Source organism: Bufo gargarizans, chromosome 11, assembly GCF_014858855.1.
Source record: "Bufo gargarizans isolate SCDJY-AF-19 chromosome 11, ASM1485885v1, whole genome shotgun sequence".
Lineage (NCBI taxonomy): Eukaryota > Metazoa > Chordata > Amphibia > Anura > Bufonidae > Bufo > Bufo gargarizans.
Window position 1 is genome coordinate 18752326 of NC_058090.1, and position 21709 is coordinate 18774034.

At 50.4% G+C, this 21709-nt stretch overlaps 1 protein-coding gene across 1 annotated transcript in view; it reads right to left on the reverse strand.

Annotated features, from left to right (window-relative positions):
• LOC122921257 (stonin-2-like) overlaps nucleotides 1-20632 on the reverse strand; it is a 53604-nt gene extending 32972 nt beyond the window's left edge. Inside the window, exons 1-4 of the mRNA XM_044271238.1 lie at nucleotides 20464-20632; nucleotides 16187-16287; nucleotides 15671-15883; nucleotides 15180-15362 (exon numbers count right to left, since the gene is read on the reverse strand). Coding sequence (XP_044127173.1) covers nucleotides 15180-15362; nucleotides 15671-15883; nucleotides 16187-16287; nucleotides 20464-20615 — 649 coding nt within the window. The 5' untranslated portion in view covers nucleotides 20616-20632. The remainder of the gene's footprint in view (nucleotides 1-15179; nucleotides 15363-15670; nucleotides 15884-16186; nucleotides 16288-20463) is intronic.
• Between the last annotated feature and the right edge of the window lie 1077 nt (nucleotides 20633-21709).

Below are 21709 nucleotides of genomic sequence, written 5' to 3' on the forward strand. Positions count from 1 at the left end.
GCCTCCTCCCTTCCCTCAGCGCTCTATCCTGTGTGCTTCCTCCCTTCTCTCAGTGCTCTATCCTGTGTGCCTCCTCCCTTCCCTCAGTGCTCTATCCTGTGTGCCTCCTCCCCTTCCCTCAGTGGTCTATCCTGTGTGCCTCCTCCCTTCTCTCAGCGCTCTATCCTGTGTGCCTCCTCCCCCTCCCTTCTCTCAGTGCTCTATCCTGTGTGCCTCCTCCCTTCTCTCAGTGCTCTATCCTGTGTGCCTCCTCCCCTTCCCTCAGTGGTCTATCCTGTGTGCCTCCTCCCTTCTCTCAGCGCTCTATCCTGTGTGCCTCCTCCCCCTCCCTTCTCTCAGTGCTCTATCCTGTGTGCCTCCTCCCTTCTCTCAGTGCTCTATCCTGTGTGCCTCCTCCCTTCCCTCAGTGCTCTATCCTGTGTGCCTCCTCCCTGCTCTCAGCGCTCTATCCTGTGTGCCTCCTCCCTGCTCTCAGCGCTCTATCCTGTGTGCCTCCTCCCTTCCCTCAGTGCTCTATCCTGTGTGCCTCCTCCCTTCCCTCAGTGCTCTATCCTGTGTGCCTCCTCCCTGCTCTCAGCGCTCTATCCTGTGTGCCTCCTCCCTGCTCTCAGCGCTCTATCCTGTGTGCCTCCTCCCCTTCCCTCAGTGCTCTATCCTGTGTGCTTCCTCCCTTCTCTCAGTGCTCTATCCTGTGTGCCTCCTCCCTTCCCTCAGTGCTCTATCCTGTGTGCCTCCTCCCTTCCCTCAGTGCTCTATCCTGTGTGCCTCCTCCCTGCTCTCAGCGCTCTATCCTGTGTGCCTCCTCCCCTTCCCTCAGTGCTCTATCCTGTGTGCTTCCTCCCTTCTCTCAGTGCTCTATCCTATGCATGTGAATATCACTGACCACAGAGGCCTCTGGAGGAGGACCAGACTACACAGGGTTTGCATGTCGTCTGTAACCACAGATACACATAGGTTTGCATAGGAGCTGTATACATAAAGCATTAGGGTTTCTAATCAGGACTATATGACTAGGCCACTTTCACTCTCGCGATTTGGGCAGATCCGTCATGGATCTGCAAAAACGGGTCCGCTACAATAATACAACCGTTTGTATTATCTGTAACATAGCGAAGACAGATTTTTTTTCTATTGTGTCAGCGTACACAACTGCGTATACATCTGTATCTATGCGACAATGAGCATAGATGGCACACAGGAAAAGGTGGTAGGAAGTCGCGGACAGCCAGATCTATATAGCAATATGTCCCGGTCAGGACTATATAATCAAGAGTGGAAAACAGGTGTAACTGGATGTCCGTGAATAGCACCACAACGTCCAAGGGTCATAGGCGATCAAGACAGACAGATATAATGCAAAAAAATTAAACTCAAGTCTAGTCTACCGCTGAATCCCAGGGTATAGCAATATTTTGAAAGGTATAAAAAAAAAGGCCTAATATGGATGTGGTGAAAGACAATATATGAATATAGAGCAATGCTATACGCAGGACGTACCTGAAGCCATGATGAATGCAGGGGGATACTGAACCCTAAGCGCAGGACCTGAGGCATATATGGTCTTTCACCACATCCATATTAGGCCTTTTTTTGATACCTTTCAAAATATTGCTATACCCTGGGATTCAGCGGTAGACTAGACTTGAGTTTAATTTTTTTGCATTATATCTGTCTGTCTTGATCGCCTATGACCCTTGGACGTTGTGGTGCTATTCACGGACATCCAGTTACACCTGTTTTCCACTCTTGATTATATAGTCCTGACCGGGACATATTGCTATATAGATCTGGCTGTCCGCGACTTCCTACCACCTTTTCCTGTGTGCCATCTATGCTCATTGTCGCATAGATACAGATGTATACGCAGTTGTGTACGCTGCCCTTCGCTTCTCTGTATTCTGTTTACTATCCCGTCCTTTTCCCATATTTTATACTTGAGAATAAAGTGATATTTTTGTATACTATCTCCACTTGCTTTCTTTTTGCTATGGTGTATGCTGTACAGGTGGAATGTTTTGCTGTCTAGTTTTGACAGAGAGGTGTTTTGTAGGTTTACTCGTTTTCTATTGTGCCAGATTGTGTCAGAGAAAACGGATCCGTCCCCGTTGACTTGTGTGCAAGGACGGATCTGTTTGGCTCAGTTTTGTCAAGCGGTTTGGTGTCCGTCTCCAGAGCGGAACGGAGGCGGAACTGACGCAAACTGATGCATTCTGAGCGGATCCTTTTCCATTCAGAATGCATTAGAATGCAAACTGATCCGTTTTGGACGCTGAGCCCTGAACGGATCTCACAAACGGAAAGCCAAAATGCCAAAACGCCTGACAGATCCAGTCGTAGAGGATTCGCCTTCCCAGTGGCTGCATACAGACATACATACATAGTGTAGGGTGGGCAGGCTGCTCTATATGGAGTCTTCTAGAGGCAGATGATACAAGTCCTGAGGTAAACCCTCGGTGTCTCCAGGACACCACCACTGAGCCCAAGGTCCCTGGAGATACTGGCTAAAGGTGCAGGGAATGGCCGCTCCTCAGCTCTTGTGCCAGGAGGGTACAATCTCCAGACTGTGTTACCATGCTCCATCAGTGGCATGCAGCTTACAGGAGCGTAATGTGTATATACAGTATATCATCTGATCCTGAGACACGTCGTCCTACTCCAGGGATATCCTCACTCCTGGGGTCCCGGGTGCTGGTGCACCCCACGACAGGGATCCGGCTCTCTCACAAGTGAACATACTGGGACCATCGACAGCAGACAATGAGCTCTGCGGAGCCAAGGCGAGTGATAACAGCACTTACATGACGTGTCTGGGAAAGCTGGGTGACAACCAATATGGCTGACAGTCATCTCTGCCGCACCGTCTCTGTCTCATATCATTATCGAACTCGCCAGATTTACCACTGCGTATGATCACCACCTGGAGACCATCAGACTACGGAGACACAACCGCAGTTTCCAGGTAATCATGGAGGATTACTCAGATAGGGCCACACTATCTAGGGGCCACCAAAGCCCAGTTTCTACCTATATACCCAGACAGACAAGGGTCAGAGGCAACGTCGCTGTTAGCAAAAAGAGCAACTGCCTTGGGCCCTTGTTTCCTAGGGGCCCTCTGAGGAAAGGACCACTGACAATACAGCTCCTGTGTCCGGTGGAGCGATCTGCTTATATCCTCTAGTGTCATGGCAGACCGCCTCCAGCTTTCTGTTACAGCTGGTCATGAGCAGCCAGGAGAGGGCAGCAACCACAGGACTTAACCCCTTTACTGCCCTGGACCACCAGGGATTTAACCATTAACCCCATCACTGACCTGGACCATGAGGGATTTAACCATTAACCCCCTTCCCTGACCTGGACCACCAGGGATTTAACCATTAACCTCAGGGATCTGTTCTGGGACCCATGTTGTTTAATATCTTTATCAGCGACATTGCAGAAGGCCTCGATGGTAAGGTGGGTCTTTTTGCTGATGACACAAAGATTTGTAACAGGGTTGATGTTCCTGGAGGGATTCACCAAATGGAAAAGGACTTAGAAAAACTAGAGCAATGGTCAAAAATATGGCAACTAAAATGTAATGTTGATAAGTGCGAGATAATGCACCTGGGGCGTAAAAACCCAAGAGCAGAATATACAATCAGTGATCCAGTCCTGACCTCAGTGTCTGAGGAAAGGGATTTAGGGGTCATTATTTCAGAAGACTTAAAGGTAGGCAGACCATGTCATAGAGCAGCAGGAGATGCTAGCAGAATGCTGGGGTGTATAGGGAGAGGCATTACCAGTAGACAGAGGGAGGCGCTCATGCCGCTCTACAGAGCACTAGTGAGACCTCATCTGGAGTATTGTGCGCAGTACTGGAGACCATATCTCCAGAAGGATACTGATACTTTGGAGAGAGGTCAGAGAAGAGCTACTAAACTGGTCCATGGATTGCAGGATAAAACTTACCAGGAAAGATGAAAGGCCCTTAACATGTAGAGCTTGGAAGAAAGACGAGACAGAGGGGAGATGAGAGAGACGGCTAAATACATAAAGGGGATCAACAAGGGAAAAGAGGAGAGAAGATTTACAAGAAGAAAAACTGCTACAAGAGGACAGAGTGTTACATTAGGCTACTTTCACACTAGCGTTCGATCGGATCCGTCTGCATTATATTGTAAAAAAAATTCTAAGTGTCAAAGTAGCTTCAGATGGATCCGTCCAGACTTTTACATTGAAAGTGAATGGGGGACGGATCCGCTTGAAGATTGAGCCATATTGTGGCATCTTCAAACGGATCCGTCCCCATTGACTTACATTGTAAGTCTGGACGGATCCGCACGCCTCCGCACGGCCAGGCGGACACCCGAACGCTGCAAGCAGCGTTCAGGTGTCCGCCTGCTGAGCGGAGCGGAGGCTGAACGCCGCCAGACTGATGCAGTCTGAGCGGATCCGCATCCATTCAGACTGCATCAGGGCTGGACGGAAGCGTTCGGGTCCGCTCGTGAGCCCCTTCAAACAGAGCTCACGAGTGGACAGCCGAACGCTAGTGTGAAACTAGCCTTAGAGGGGCAAAGGGTTAACAGTAATATCAGGAAGTATTACTTTACTGAGAGAGTAGTGGATGCATGGAATAGCCTTCCTGCAGAAGTGGCAGCTGCAAATACAGTGAAGGAGTTTAAGCATGCATGGGATAGGCATAAGGCCATCCTCCATATAAGATAGGGCCGGGGCTATCCATAGTATTCAGTATATTGGGCAGACTAGATGGGCCAAACGGTTCCTATCTGCCGACACATTCTAGGCTTCTATGTAACCCCATCACCGTTTTGGACCACCAGGGATTTAACATAAAACAACTTCTTTGCCTGAGGAAAAAAGGTACAGTGCGCCTCTATTAACCCCTTCACACACAGGTAAACATGGAGGAGGCATGCAGAGCAGGTGGCCATTATGAAGTTATTAGGATAAGGGCATCAGGGGAGGTTCATAAGAAAGAAAAGCTGCCTGCTGTCTGTAGCAACCAATCTCAGGGCAGATTTCATTGCACTGTGATTGGTGGATATGGACAATAAATACTGATTGCATGAATCCCTCGAAGAGTCTAATGACCTCTAAAGCTGCCCGAACACATTAGATTCATGTCGGCCTCATCTGCCAATACCAGCTAGATCAGCCGACCTTCTAATGTGTCCGGGTCCATCCGACTACACTGATGGGAGATCAGGGTCAGGTGGCTGGATTTCAACATGTCCCATCCTTTGCTTTCAGCTTATACAGTTGATAAAGCTGTCCTGGGTGTATGACGGATTCACTATATCCACACATAATACAACTTGTGTTCTGCATTTCTCTGCAGACTCCATCTATGGCAGTGTAGGTGGCTGCTATCATGTCTCCCATACACAGCACACAGAGGAGATCCTGCTTCCCTACCTCTCTGTGGCACATAATCAGAAGCAGAACAGAGCAGTGTAGCTGTGGACCCAGCACTGGGATGAGATAGAAAACAGCTCCAGCAGCGTCTCTGTGCCTCCCTCATCCTCCATATTACAGATATTTTATAAAGTTTCTGAAATTCACGTGTACAATTAATTTATGCAGAGTCTGCTGGACGCCCAGGAGAGCAATCACAGGGGGAACAGCTGACTAGAGGACAGGACAAAACAATCTATTGTTCCCTGTTATCAACTTGTCAGGTCAGTGGTGAGGACGAGAGGTATAGTAATATCCTCCCCTATGATAACTACTTTATATTGCATATCTGCAGCCGCTCCTCTTATAACGCTCCAGCACTGATATAACCTCCAGAGACATTACATCACATGTGACTGATATCAGCCGCTCCTCTTATAACGCTCCAGCACTGATATAACCTCCAGAGACATTACATCATATGTGACTGATATCAGCCGCTCCTCTTATAACGCTCCAGCGCTGATATAACCTCCAGAGACATTACATCATATGTGACTGATATCAGCCGCCCCTCTTATAACGCTCCAGCTCTGTTATAACCTCCAGAGACATTACATCACATGTGACTGATATCAGCCGCTCCTCTTATAACGCTCCAGCGCTGATATAACCTCCAGAGACATTACATCATATGTGACTGATATCAGCCGCTCCTCTTATAACGCTCCAGTACTGATATAACCTCCAGAGACATTACATCATATGTGACTGATATCAGCCGCTCCTCTTATAACGCTCCAGCGCTGATATAACCTCCAGAGACATTACATCATATGTGACTGATATCAGCCGCTCCTCTTATAACGCTCCAGCACTGATATAACCTCCAGAGACATTACATCATATGTGACTGATATCAGCCGCTCCTCTTATAACGCTCCAGTACTGATATAACCTCCAGAGACATTACATCATATGTGACTGATATCAGTCGCTCCTCTTATAACGCTCCAGCGCTGATATAACCTCCAGAGACATTACATCATATGTGACTGATATCAGCCGCTCCTCTTATAACGCTCCAGCGCTGATATAACCTCCAGAGACATTACATCATATGTGACTGATATCAGCCGCTCCTCTTATAACGCTCCAGCGCTGATATAACCTCCAGAGACATTACATCATATGTGACTGATATCAGCCGCCCCTCTTATAACGCTCCAGCTCTGTTATAACCTCCAGAGACATTACATCATATGTGACTGATATCAGCCGCTCCTCTAATAACGCTCCAGCTCTGTTATAACCTCCAGAGACATTACATCACATGTGACTGATATCAGCCGCTCCTCTTAGGCTAGGTCTACACGACGACAATAAGTCGCGCGACATTTTGTTGCACTAATGTTGCGCGACAATTTTTATAATGGCAGTCTATGGTGTCGCACTGCAACATGCTGCGACTGCGACGCAACAGTCGCAGAAAAATCCATCTCAAATGAATTTTCTGCGACTGTTGCAGTCGCAGCATGTTGCAGTGCGACACCATAGACTGCCATTATAAAAACTGTTGCGCGACATTAGTGCAACAAAATGTTGCGCGACTTATTGTCGTCGTGTAGACCTAGCCTTAAGGTGCCTTCACATGTTGCAGATTTTTCAGTTGTGGATTTTGTGTGGGAATAATGGTGCCCATTTCTGTGCAGATCTTCTCTGAAATTAATGGAGATAACCAGTAACAGGAAATCCACAACAAAACTTTTTTTGCATTCTATTCCACTGTGTACTGACACTTTTCATCCTCATAGGCCAACCTGGTGTGGATTTTCTACACCATAGGAAGGCCCCCTATAACGCTCCGGCACTGATATAATCTCCCACACGGCCCCTTTAAATAGGTATTGGGTTGTGGCAAATACCTTTCGTGTGCGTTCGCACATGCAGGATTTGTTCAGGTCTTTTAAGCCTGTTTTGAACCCAAACCTGGAGTGAATTAGAAAACTAAAAGCAACGTCTCTCCTTGTACATGGGTTCTACGGGCCGCGAATCTATACTTGGCCCGGAGCATCGCGTCCGTCTTGTTTTCAGTGACTTTGCACTTTGTGTTCTTTTCACCCTGACAGACAGAACGGGTTTTTCTGGTGAGAGTCGACTTGGCGCAGAGAATATAATCTGACAGCACTGAATGTGCGGCCCCGGAGCCCAGCAGCTACATGAGTCAGTCCATCCGCTGCCGCCGGCGCTCACAATGGGCGATTCAGCCGGAGCCAAAGTCTATCGTCCATGTGAGCGCAGCACGGGCATCAATCAGGGGGACGAGAAGTGACCCAGGCAGCGACATTTCTGTGGGATCACCGCTACTCTGCGATCCGGGCTGCAACCAGTGTCACCGTGTAGCCCGAGCCGTAGCCTGCGTCACGTGATACTGTAACAAATCCGGAGACGTTATTGTACATCGCCTCGGAATGTGTTGGCGCCATGTAGATAATGGTTAAGAGGATATAACATGTACAATGATTCCCAGGACACAGATTATGCAAGCAACTTTTGGCAGAAAGACTAACCCGAAGAGCTTACAATCGATCTGCATTTGATATTTCTGCCGCTGTCTCATGCCACATGCCGTACGGTTAGCGTGGGATGATGGAGCAGATGGCGGCTCATCTCCATGTATCTCCATATACAACATATGCTGCAGAGTTTACAGAACAGAAATAAGCACCCATGCCCAGGAGCTAACGATCTAACGCTGTGACGCGGTGGGCACAGATCCTTACGATGGACGCAGGATAGGGAGAACCAGTGCCAGACACCTGCAGAGGTGACGCTCGGGCGGATCACCCCCAACCCAATGGACGAGTAGTTTTTGTCAAAAACAAAACCGATGGATCCGGCGGCGGCGACAGTGAATGGTAGAATTGGCGAAACTCGATTCACTCACCTGTAGTTCCAGCCAATGATCTCCAATCTGGACGGTAAAGAGTTAATGAGAATACGGAGACCTTGGTGCATAGAGCCGCACTCACCTGAGCTCCAAACTCCTCCAGAACCCCAGCCTCCGACCACATAACTGCTCACCCCTCATCCAGCCCAACTCAGAACTTCCCCTGTAGCAGCCAAGGAAGTGCTGCACTCACCCTGAGCCTGGTCTGCGCTGCAGAGCTGTGTGTGGGGGGGTGAGGTCTGCGCTGCAGAGCTGTGTGTGTGGGGTGAGGTCTGCGCTGTGCAGAGCTGTGTGTGGGGCGAGGTATGCACTGTGCATGCTTGAGCATGGAGCCGTCATTCAGGGGAGGATTCATTCCCTTTCATGTGAGTGTGGGAAGGGCACAGACTGAGGGAATAATGAAGGAGGGAGTGCAGGAACAGGAGGGGGCTCTGCCCAAACCTCTCTACTCTGAAGAGTGCAAGCTCTTGGGTACAGCTGCACCAACTTTTATCTGGAGCCTCCCCCTAAATCTTTTGTGCCATGGGCATAATCTGATGAATGGAATAGTTAACTAGAGGGGGAAAGAAGACGATAAAAGTGCAAACGTGAGAGGAACCCCGGGAGAGGGCGCCGAGCACAAACAGGGAAAGCTGCGGGGGCAAAGCTCACCCAAGGAGCAAGGAGGAGCCGCCCTGGGCAAACACCTGACACAGGAGCCAGGTACAGCGGGAGCAGCCACCCCCACAGACATGGCAGCTGGGGGCCCGGGCCTCAGGCTACACCTGTGGGGCAGCTACAGAACTGAGCAGACTGATGCATCCTAATGACAGGGAACCCACAGGTCTGTCTGTGCACCACAGCACTCCACTATCCAGCTCTGTTCATCCTGAGCCCCCTCCTTCATGAACAGCATACCAGAATTTCAGTGAGGACTGACACAGGCAAAGCACTAAGAGAATTCTACATTCTGTGCTATGCAGGAACTGTGGAGGTAATAAAGCCGATGGGCACTGAGATCCAGGAGCTGTGATGGCCCCAAGGCGGGGGTGACGGCACACAGACCCCATGACAACCCCTCCAGACAGGAGTATACAGCTCCATTCATGTCCCATCCTGCGCCGTCTGAGCTCAGCTTCAAGTGTCTGCACAGACGCAACGTGCAAGTCTCTGCCTGCAACTCTCCTCCGGCAGCAGGAGCTACAGCGCAAGTCTTCAGCTCCCGCCCCCCCTCACATGGACACAAGTCTTCAGCCCCCCCCTCACATGGACACAAGTCTTCAGCCCCCCCCTCACATGGACACATGTCTTCAGCCCCCCCCTCACATGGACACAAGTCTTCAGCCCCCCCTCACATGGACACAAGTCTTCAGCCCCCCCCTCACATGGACACAAGTCTTCAGCCCCCCCCCTCACATGGACACAAGTCTTCAGCCCCCACCTCACATGGACACAAGTCTTCAGCCTCCCCCCCCTCACATGGACACAAGTCTTCAGCCCCCCCCCCCCTCACATGGACACAAGTCTTCAGCCCCCCCCCCCCCTCACATGGACACAAGTCTTCAGCCCCCCCCCCCCTCACATGGACACAAGTCTTTAGAACCTTTAGGCCCCTTTCACACGGGTGAGTATTCCGCGCGGATGCGATGCATGAGTTGAACGCATTGCACCCGCACTGAATCCTGACCCATTCATTTCTATGGGGCTGTTCACATGAGCGGTGATTTTCACGCATCACTTATGGGTTGCGTAAAAATCGCAGCATGCTCTATATTGTGCGTTGCGGTGCGATAATCCACGCAATGCAGGCCCCATAGAAGTGAATGGGGTTGCGTGAAAATCGCAAGCAAGTGCGGATGCGGTGCGATTTTCACGCACGGTTGCTAGGAGACGATCGGGATGGAGACCCGATCATCATTATTTTCCATTATAACATGTTATAAAGGGAAAATAATAGCATTCTGAATACAGACTGCATAGTACAATAGCGCTGGAGGGGTTAAAAAAAAATAATAATATTTAACTCACCTTAGTCCACTTGTTCGCGTATCCGGCATCTCGTCTGTCTTTAACTGTGAGCAATAGGACCTTTGATGACGTCACTGCGTTCATCACATGGTTCGTCACCTGCCCAATACGATCCCTACAGTGAAGCATGATGGTGGCAGCGTCATGCTGGGGGAACATGGAGACCGGTCAGGGTGGAGGGAAATCTGAATGAAGCAAATAACTGAGATTCTTACTGAGAACCTGATCCAGAGCTCTGGACCTCAAACTGGGCCGAAGGTTCACCTTCCAACAAGACAATAGGAGCCCATTTACTTACAGCACTGTACCAGTTTTAGGCGTCAAAAAGTCACAAGACCCAATTGTGTGACAATAAAGTGCATGGGGGTTTTTACGTTGTGACTCCACCAGCAGAATAGTGAGTGCAGCTCTGGTGTATAATACGGGATGTAACTCAGGATCAGTACAGGATAAGTAATGTATGTACACAGTGACTGCACCAGCAGAATAGTGAGTGCAGCTCTGGAGTATAATACAGGATGTAACTCAGGATCAGTACAGGATAAGAAATGTATGTACACAGTGACTGCACCAGCAGAATAGTGAGTGCAGCTCTGGAGTATTATACAGGATCAGTAATGTGATGTATTATGTATAATGGGGTTCAGATGTGACTGGGCCTTCAAAGTTTTTGAAAAGATGCAAAATCCAATTTCCAGAAACTTTGATTTCAGGGTTGTGCATAAATGGGGTAAGTTTTGCCCTTTCACCCCACTATTATTAGAAAGCATTTCTGTGCGTGTAGTATGCATCCCGGGCTGCGGTCAGAGCTTATGATACAATGTATCAGTCCTGTGATCCGCGGTTCATGTGACTCGGATACTTTGTGTCCCCATGCATTATGTTATTACCTGGGAGCAGCCTCATGGTGTCCGGTCGTCCTGTGTCTGGTGTATGAGAGAGACTGCAGCAGTCACAGGTCCACACACTAATGACCGAAACTCCATCCCCCGAAGAATAAACCTGCCCCTCACCCCCCACCCCAGTCACTGGTCACAAATGATTCACTCTGCAGGGGGGGTCCACACCTGTTCTTTACATTCCTCCTGCCAGCTGCTCCACACAAGTCCCCCCTGCACACAGTCACCGCCACAACACGCATGACCCCGCTCACCCCGAAAAAGACACACGCATGACCCCGCTCACCCCGAAAAAGACAGACGCATGACCCCGCTCACCCCGAAAGACACACGCATGACCCCGCTCACCCCGAAAAAGACACATGCATGACCCCGCTCACCCCGAAAAAGACACACACATGACCCCACTCACCCTAACACACGACCCGACTGACTTTAAGGGTTTATTCACACGTCCGTGCAGACCCATTCATTCTCTATGGGGCAGGAATGGATGCGGACAAAACACAGTGTGCTGTCTGCATCCGCATTTCCGGAGTGCGCCCCTGATCTTCCGGTCCACGGCTCCGGAAAAAAATAGAACATGTCCATGTCCGGGCAAGAATAGGCAGTTCTATGGGGGTGCGGCCCGATGTATTGTGGATCCGTCAATACACTACGGACGTGTGAATGGACCCTAAGGGCTGATGCACAGACCGCATGTATTTTGCGGTCTGTAAATAATACAGATGACGTCCGTGTGCATTCCATATTTTGCAGAACGGAACAACCTAACAAAACAGTCATATCCTTTTAATGCGGACAATAATAGGACATGTTTTATTGTTTTGCGGAACGGACATACGGAAACGGAATGCACACGGAGTCACTTCTGTTTTTTTTGCAGACCCATTGAAATGAATGGTTCTGCATGCGGTCCACCAAAAAATGGAATGGACACGGAAATAAAATCTATTCATGTGCATGAGCCCTTCCGCAAATTGCAGAAGGCACATGGGCAGCTTCCGTTTTTTGCGGATCCGCGGTGTGAGGACTGCAAAAAACGGCACGGTCATGTATGAAATGGACTTTTGCACGATATTCTAATTTTTGGGAATTTCACCTGTAGAACATACATGACCCGACTGACCCTAACACACACACAACACGTGGCCAGGCTCAGCCCTGCATAGAACATACATGACCCGACTGACCCTAACACACACACACACAACACGTGGCCAGGCTCAGCCCTGCATAGAACATACATGACCCGACTGACCCTAACACACACAACACGTGGCCCAGCTCAGCCCTGCATAGAACATACATGACCCGACTGACCCTAACACACACAACACGTGGCCCAGCTCAGCCCTGCATAGAACATACATGACCCGACTGACCCTAACACACACAACACGTGGCCCAGCTCAGCCCTGCATAGAACATACACGACCCGACTGACCCTAACACACACAACACGTGGCCCAGCTCAGCCCTGCATAGAACATACATGACCCGACTGACCCTAACACACACACAACACGTGGCCCAGCTCAGCCCTGCATAGAACATACATGACCCGACTGACCCTAACACACACACAACACGTGGCCAGGCTCAGCCCTGCATAGAACATACATGACCCGACTAACCCTAACACACAGAACACGTGGCCCAGCTCAGCCCTCCATAGAACATACATGACCCGACTGACCCTAACACACACACAACACGTGGCCCAGCTCAGCCCTGCATAGAACATACATGACCCGACTGACCCTAACACACACAACATGTGGCCAGGCTCAGCCCTGCATAGAACATGCATGACCCGACTGACCCTAACACACACAACACGTGGCCAGGCTCAGCCCTGCATAGAACATACATGACCCGACTGACCCTAACACACACAACACGTGGCCAGGCTCAGCCCTGCATAGAACATGCATGACCCGACTGACCCTAACACACACAACACGTGGCCAGGCTCAGCCCTGCATAGAACATACATGACTCGACTGACCCTAACACACACAACACGTGGCCAGGCTCAGCCCTGCATAGAACATACATGACCCGACTGACCCTAACACACACACAACACGTGGCCAGGCTCAGCCCTGCATAGAACATACATGACCCGACTAACCCTAACACACAGAACACGTGGCCCAGCTCAGCCCTCCATAGAACATACATGACCCGACTGACCCTAACACACACAACATGTGGCCAGGCTCAGCCCTGCATAGAACATGCATGACCCGACTGACCCTAACACACACAACACGTGGCCAGGCTCAGCCCTGCATAGAACATACATGACCCGACTGACCCTAACACACACACAACACGTGGCCCAGCTCAGCCCTGCATAGAACATACATGACTCGACTGACCCTAACACACAGAACACGTGGCCAGGCTCAGCCCTGCATAGAACATACATGACCCGACTGACCCTAACACACAGAACACGTGGCCAGGCTCAGCCCTCCATAGAATATACATGACCCGACTGACCCTAACACACACAACACGTGGCCCAGCTCAGCCCTGCATAGAACATACATGACCTGACTGACCCTAACACACAGAACACGTGGCCCAGCTCAGCCCTGCATAGAACATACATGACCCGACTGACCCTAACACACACAACACGTGGCCCAGCTCAGCCCTGCATAGAACATACATGACATGACTGACCCTAACACACACAACACGTGGCCAGGCTCAGCCCTCCATAGAACATACATGACCAGGTTGTCACGCTGACGCTCACGCACTTCACTGCTCTCCACAGAATGAATGTCTCTGGGATTTCGGCCTTTTTCTCCTCAGTGACCAAATACAAAGCCGGGAGGGAGCCGCGCTCCGGGGCCCACAATGCACAGCGCGCTGGACACAGAGGCTTCCAGCAGGATCCAGGCCAGAGCCCATTGTTCCCAGTGTCCCTGACACCACACATGGCTCCTGCGCCCCAGTTGGCAGCAGACCCGTCCTGGACCCTCAGGACCTCAGTCCATCTCAGTACTTATGACTCGGCTTCAGAGACCAGTGCGGGGTCACAAAGCCTGAAGTGACTGATAACAGGGAACAATAGATTGTACTGGAGACGACCCCGGCCGCGCCCGAGCTCATGTCTCTGTGTAAGGGGACGCTCTGCAGCTTTCTGACAGACTGGGGACTTATTCACCATAAGGGCTCATGCACGAGTTTTTCACGGATCCGTTGTTCCGTATCTGAGGTTTCTTTTCTCTGATTTAAGTCCTCTCCCGTTCCATTATTCCACAAAACATATCCATATGGTTTCCGTATGTGATCCGTTTTTTGCGGATTGGAAACAGAAACAGTAATTCATTAATCACCAAACACATGAGCAATATGGGCTGGGCAAAGCATTTCTACAGTATGGATCCGCAAAATACGGATTAAATATGGATGACATACGGATGTGGATGCTTCCGTGGGTTTTCTGTCCGTGCCTCTGCATGCACTACTTTTTTGGGGTGAGGCCCGTCAGATGCAGATTGCGGACCCCATTCAAGTGAATGGGTCCGCGATCCGCTTGCGGCGGCCCCCCGATCGGTGCCCGTGCATTGCGGACCGCAGCACAGGCCTGGCCAGCCCACGGTCGTGTGCATGAGCCCTGAGACAATAGATGCAAACATAATACATGGACTGAGCCCTCAGACCCAGGGTCTGCTGTCCTGAATCTAGGACCGGCATGACTGAGACCACCTTGGCGCTGGTCGGTGGGCACAGATGTGTTCTCATCAATGTATATTGAGAGAGTCTCAGATCTTCCCCACAGTCCACATGTCAGGTGCTGGACCGAACTGAAACTGGAGGTAGTTGACAACAGAGCAGTAGCCTGCGGGCACGTGCCTGGCATGTTATATCACCGCCGGGGACAGTGCTGGGGATGGCGCCGTTACCTGCAGACCCCGTCCCGGAGGCATTCTCACTGCTGGCATCTTCGGTGTGGGTGTTCATCCAGTCTGGGCATAGGGCTCCGATACTTGTGCTGCTGTCCTCATAAAAGACCTCTGTGCTGCTGTGGGAGTGTAATGGGGGAGGTCTGGACGCGCTATGTTCCAGGGATTTCTGGGGCGACGAGCCTATAAAAGTAGAATAAGTCCTTACTTAAAGGGCAGAAAACATGTGGTCCCGGAGGCGCCCTCCTATCTGCTCCGTCACCCAGCTCTCCCAGGGTCCTGACTGTCAGCGTCATAGTGCTGCCCTGTGGTGGGCATGTGTAGACGGGGGGCCTGGGGAGGTATGGGCCGCAGGGGCTGGCCAGCCTCGGTCAGGGCTAGGGCAGTAAGGACAGCCTGGCCCCCCTGTATGGGCCCCACCGCAGTGCGGCTCTATGTATCTATGCCCCCGGACACTACAAGAGACGAGGACCAGCAGAAGGTGTCACTACCTGATAGACATGGCGCAGGAGCTGCTGCCTCGGGGGTCTCATCAAACTGGACCCAGCAGAAGACATCACACCTCAGGAGACTGGTCTCTACATCCGGAGGGTCCGGCCCGGATTTACTATTCATGCTGGGGGCACCTGGGCCCTCTGGTCCTGCCTGGACCCACTCACATTTGGCAGGGGGTCTCGAGAGTCTACTTGATTTGTCCACTTGTCCTATAAAATGGACACAACACAGTGAGGATGATGATGGCATGAATGAAGGGCCAAAGAACTTGGCTACTAACAGCTCCACCCACAACTCATAGCCACACCCACACCACTACACATAACTCTGCCCATAATGTTTATACCCCTGTCCATCCTACCCACCTTAATAACCACTCCCACAATTAATGTAACCCCGCCTCTAATTGTTATACCCACTATCAGAATAACCTGCCACCCACAATAATTATTTAGGGGGCCGGGGGGATTCAGGCTCCTCCCAGGGATGTTTTATTAGGTCATCAAACTTACCTTGTGAGATCTCATCACTGAAGGACACCCACTGGGATTTCTGGGTGACAAATGTTTCACCCACTGATGTCATCCTGGTGCAGAGATCATAGTGAGAGAGGCTGGAGGGAAGAAGAGACAAAACTAGTAAAGCAACATAGTATCAACTAGTGATGAGCAGCATAGGCAATATTTATTTTTGTGATATTTTGCAAATTTGTGGCCTAATATTCGCCATAAATTCGCAAATTCTAGAATTCCTGATCTCCAGTCATTATTTTCTTGATTGCGAAAATCAACAATGTAACGTGTCTGCGCAATACAGGCGTGGCTCAGCTGCTAGAAGATCCCCGAGACTGGAGAAAATGCACAGTAAGGATACTTTCACACTTGCGGCAGGATGGATCCGACAGGCTGTTCACCGTGTCAGATCCGTCCTGCGGCTACTTCGCCGGACCGCCGCTCTGTCCCCATTGACTATAATGGGGATGGGGGCGGAGCTCCAGCGCAGCACGGCGGTGCACAGCGAAAGCCGCCGGACTAAAAAGCCTGACATGAAGTAATTTTAGTCCGGCGGCTTTTCGCCGTGCACTGCCGTGCTGAGCCGGAGCTCCGCCCCCATCCCCATTATAGTCAATGGGGACAGAGCGGCGGTCCGGCGAAGTAGCCGCAGGACGGATCCGACACGGTGAACAGCCTGTCGGATCCATCCTGCCGCAAGTGTGAAAGTAGCCTAATCCCTTTCACAGCACAGTAATCCCTATCACACTACCTAACACCCTGCACCGTATTAGGATATAACCTACACTGACTATCTGTATTATATATATCAGCTAACTAATGGAATTAAGCAGTAAGGCACAGAGCTCAGCAATGTCACCGCTCTCTCTCTCAGAGCTCCATAAAACGGCTGCTGGGGAGGTTCTTATACAGTAAGGCCCCTTTCACACGGGCGAGATTTCCACATGGGTGCAATGCGTGAGGTGAACGCATTGCACCCGCACTGAATCGGGATCCATTTATTTCTATGGGGCTGTGCACATGAGCGGTGATTTTCACGCATCACTATACATGCTCTATTTTGTGCGTTTTTCACGCAACGCAGGCCCCATAGTAGTGAATGGGGCTGCGTGAAAATCGCAAGCATCCGCAAGAAAGTGCGATTTTCACACACGGTTGCTAGGAGATGATGGGGACCTGATCATTAATCTTTTCTCTTATAACATGGTTATAAGGGAAAATAATAGCATTCTGAATACAGAATGCTTAGTACAATAGAGCAGAAGGGGTTAAAAAAATAAAAAATAATTTAACTCACCTCATCCACTTGTTCGCGCAGCCCAGCTTCTGTTCTGTCTTCTTCTTCTTTGCTGTGCAGGAGGAAAAGGACCTGGAGGGACATCACTGCGCTCATCACATGGTCCGTTACATGATCCATCATCATGTGATGGATCATGTGATGGACCATGTGATGAGCACAGTGATGTCATCAAAGGTCCTTTACCCAGGTCCTGGAGACAGAAGAGATGCGTGAACAAGTGGATTAAGGTGAGTTAAATTATTATTATTTTTTTTAACCCCTCCAGCGCTATTGTACTATGTATTCTGTATTAAGAATGCTATTATTTTCCCCTATAACCATGTTACAAGGGAAAATAATTCAATCTACAGAACACCGATCCCAAACCCGAACTTCTGTAAAGAGGTTCGGGTTTGGGTACCAAACATGCCGATTTTTCTCACGCACGTGCAAAACGCATTACAATGTTTTGCACTCGCGCGCAAAAATCACGCATTTTCCCGTGACGCACCCGCACCTTATCCGGCCAAAATCCATGACGCCCGTGTGAATGAGGCCTAAGGGGTCGGCAACTTTCCTATTGGTTGTTAGGGATGTTGCTAAGCTCTGACAAAAATATTGCAGCCTTCTCATTGGCCCACAAGCAAGAAGGGAGGTTACTGATAAAAAAAATCTATAATATTCACGATTACAAAGATATAACGCTATATTCTACATCGATACGAATTCTCGATGTGCTGATATTTGCAATAAAAATTTGCGATCAACACTAGTAACAACGCAACATAACACCAAACTATTATAACTCGGCACATCCTGTATTATACTCCAGAGCTGCACTCACTAATCACTACTGATCCTAGGTTAAATTATAGTACAGTATGATGTAATAACAGTATAGCAGCGTACATTCTGGTATATTACAGTACATCACGGTATAACACATCACATTACAGTATAGCACAGTACATCATGGTATATTACAGTGTAGCACAGTACATTATGGTATATTACAGTATAGCACAGTACATCATGGTATATTACAGTGTAGCACAGTACATTATGGTATATTACAGTATAGCACAGTACATCATGGTATATTACGGTATAGCACAGTATAGCACAGTACATCATGGTATATTACAGTACATTACAGTATAGCACAGTACATCATGGTATATTACAGTGTAGCACAGTACATTATGGTATATTACGGTATATTACAGTATAGCACAGTACATCATGGTATATTACAGTGTAGCACAGTACATTATGGTATATTACGGTATATTACAGTATAGCACAGTGCATTACATTATAGCACAGTACATCATGGTATATTACAGTGTAGCACAGTACATTATGGTATATTACGGTATATTACAGTATAGCACAGTACATTACAGTATAGCACAGTACATCATGGTATATTACAGTACATTACAGTATAGCACTGTACATCATGGTATATTACAGTATAGCACAGTACATTATGGTATATTACAGTACATTATGGTATATTACAGTACATCATGGTATATTACAGTATAGCACAGTACATTATGGTATATTACAGTACATTATGGTATATTACAGTACATTACGGTATATTACAGTAGAGCACAGTACATCACAGTATAGCACAGTACATTATGGTATATTACAGTACATTATGGTATATTACAGTACATTACGGTATATTACAGCAGAGCACAGTACATCATGGTATATTACAGTACATTATGGTATATTACAGTACAGCGGTTTTAATTGCTGGGCAGAAAGCTCCAGTTCTCGGATGACCGCACTCAGGACATGTCTGACCGACCCTGATATTGTAGATGGAAGCCCCCACCTGAAGAATGTGGACCATACAATGGAGTAATCCAGAGCAGGTTCTGTGGGTTCATGTGGCCCCAACTACGTGACCGGAAGGGGCAATATCCTGCAGATCTCTGGTGTAATAATCTGTAGGATATATCAGGGAGCGCTCCCCTCACCTGCTAACCCTGTGTGTCCCGGCGCACTCCTCTCACCTGCGGCTGTTAACCCTGCGTGTCCCGGCGCACTCCTCTTACCTGCAGCTGTTAACCCTGCGTGTCCCGGCGCACTCCTCTCACCTGCGGCTGTTAACCCTGTGTGTCCCGACACACTCCTCTCACCTGCGGCTGTTAACCCTGTGTGTCCCGGCGCACTCCTCTCACCTGCGGCTGTTAACCATGTGTGTCCCAGCGGGCTCCTCTCACCTGCGGCTGTTAACCCTGTGTGTCCCAGAGTGCTCCTCTCACCTGCGGCTGTTAACCCTGTGTGTCCCGGCGCACTCCTCTCACCTGTGGCTGTTACCCTGTGTGTCCCGGCGCACTCCTCTCACCTGTGGCTGTTACCCTGTGTGTCCCGGCGCACTCCTCTCACCTGCGGCTGTTAACCCTGTGTGTCCCTGCGCACTCCTCTTACCTGCAGCTGTTAACCCTGCGTGTCCCGGCGCACTCCTCTCACCTGCGGCTGTTAACCCTGTGTGTCCCGACGCACTCCTCTCACCTGCGGCTGTTAACCCTGTGTGTCCCGGCGCACTCCTCTCACCTGTGGCTGTTAACCCTGTGTGTCCCGGCACGCTCCTCTCACCTGCGGCTGTTAACCCTCTGTGTCCCGGCACGCTCCTCTCACCTGTGGCTGTTAACCCTGTGTGTCCTGGCACGCTCCTCTCACCTGCGGCTGTTAACCCTGTGTGTCCCGGCGCGCTCCTCTTACCTGTGGCTGTTAACCCTGTGTGTCCCGGCACGCTCCTCTCACCTGTGGCTGTTAACCCTGTGTGTCCCGGCACGCTCCTCTCACCTGCGGCTGTTAACCCTGTGTGTCCCGGCGTGCTCCTCTCACCTGCGGCTGTTAACCCTGTGTGTCCTGGCACGCTCCTCTCACCTGCGGCTGTTAACCCTGTGTGTCCCGGCGTGCTCCTCTCACCTGCGGCTGTTAACCCTGTGTCCCGGCGTGCTCCTCTCACCTGCGGCTGTTACCCTGTGTGCTCGGTCGCGCTCCCTGCGTTGCTGGTGACAGCTGGCTGGATATGAGATAACTGGGACTTGATGTGTGTGGGCGTACGGGAGACGAGCTGCAGCGCTCCACCTCACACTGAGCCTGTGCCGGGGATACCATGTGATTACACTGGGGGGAAGGGCTCCCCCACATGGCACCCAAACACTGTACACTGTAGGGGTGCAGGCTCCGGGATCCTCTCCCTAGCATGGCAGTGTCTGTAGAGACGATGGTGCCTCCGCGAGATGTAGGGGTCCCTCCAAGGAACATCATCCATCCATCATGGTTGTCAGGGTACACTAATCTGGGTCCCGCTGGTTGTCAGGGTGCAGCAGGCTCGGCCCCTGTGGTTGTCAGGGTACACCAGGCTCGGCCCCTGTGGTTGTCAGGGTACACCAGGCTCGGCCCCTGTGGTTGTCAGGGTACACCAGGCTCGGCCCCTGTGGTTGTCAGGGTACACCAGGCTCGGCCCCTGTGGTTGTCAGGGTACACCAGGCTCGGCCCCTGTGGTTGTCAGGGTACACCAGGCTTGGCCCCTGTGGTTGTCAGGGTACGCCAGGCTCGGCCCCTGTGGTTGTCAGGGTACGCCAGGCTCGGCCCCTGTGGTTGTCAGGGTACACTAGGCTCGGCCTCTGTGGTTGTCAGGGTACACCAGGCTCGGCCCCTGTGGTTGTCAGGGTACACCAGGCTCGGCCCCTGTGGTTGTCAGGGTACACTAGGCTCGGCCTCTGTGGTTGTCAGGGTACACCAGGCTCGGCCCCTGTGGTTGTCAGGGTACACCAGGCTTGGCCCCAATTGTCAGCACATTTTCGCTCCTTTCACAGATTTGCCAGTTTCTTCATTTACCTCAGACTCGGGGAGTCCGGTTACCATGGAGACGCTTCATCCCGGTAACGGGGGCCGCAAATCTACACATCTTTCAGCCTCTTATCATTAACCTCTTCTTTGCTGGAAGTATTTGCGGGTAATGAGCTGGCTAACCGCCGTAATAACCTCAAGGGGACGGCGGGCATCACTGAGCGGAAATTACCGAAATGTGGATGAATGTGACCCCCAGAGCTAGCGCTGTCAAGTCTGGGTCACTGGATCTGAGGCTAGGGGCGCTGATAGCGTCTCAAAAGATCCGGGGCCCAAGCCCCAATACATATGACCCAGTTCTCTAAGTCGACCCCCCTCCCCCCCTCACACCACATTTTGCTGTACTTGCTATACAG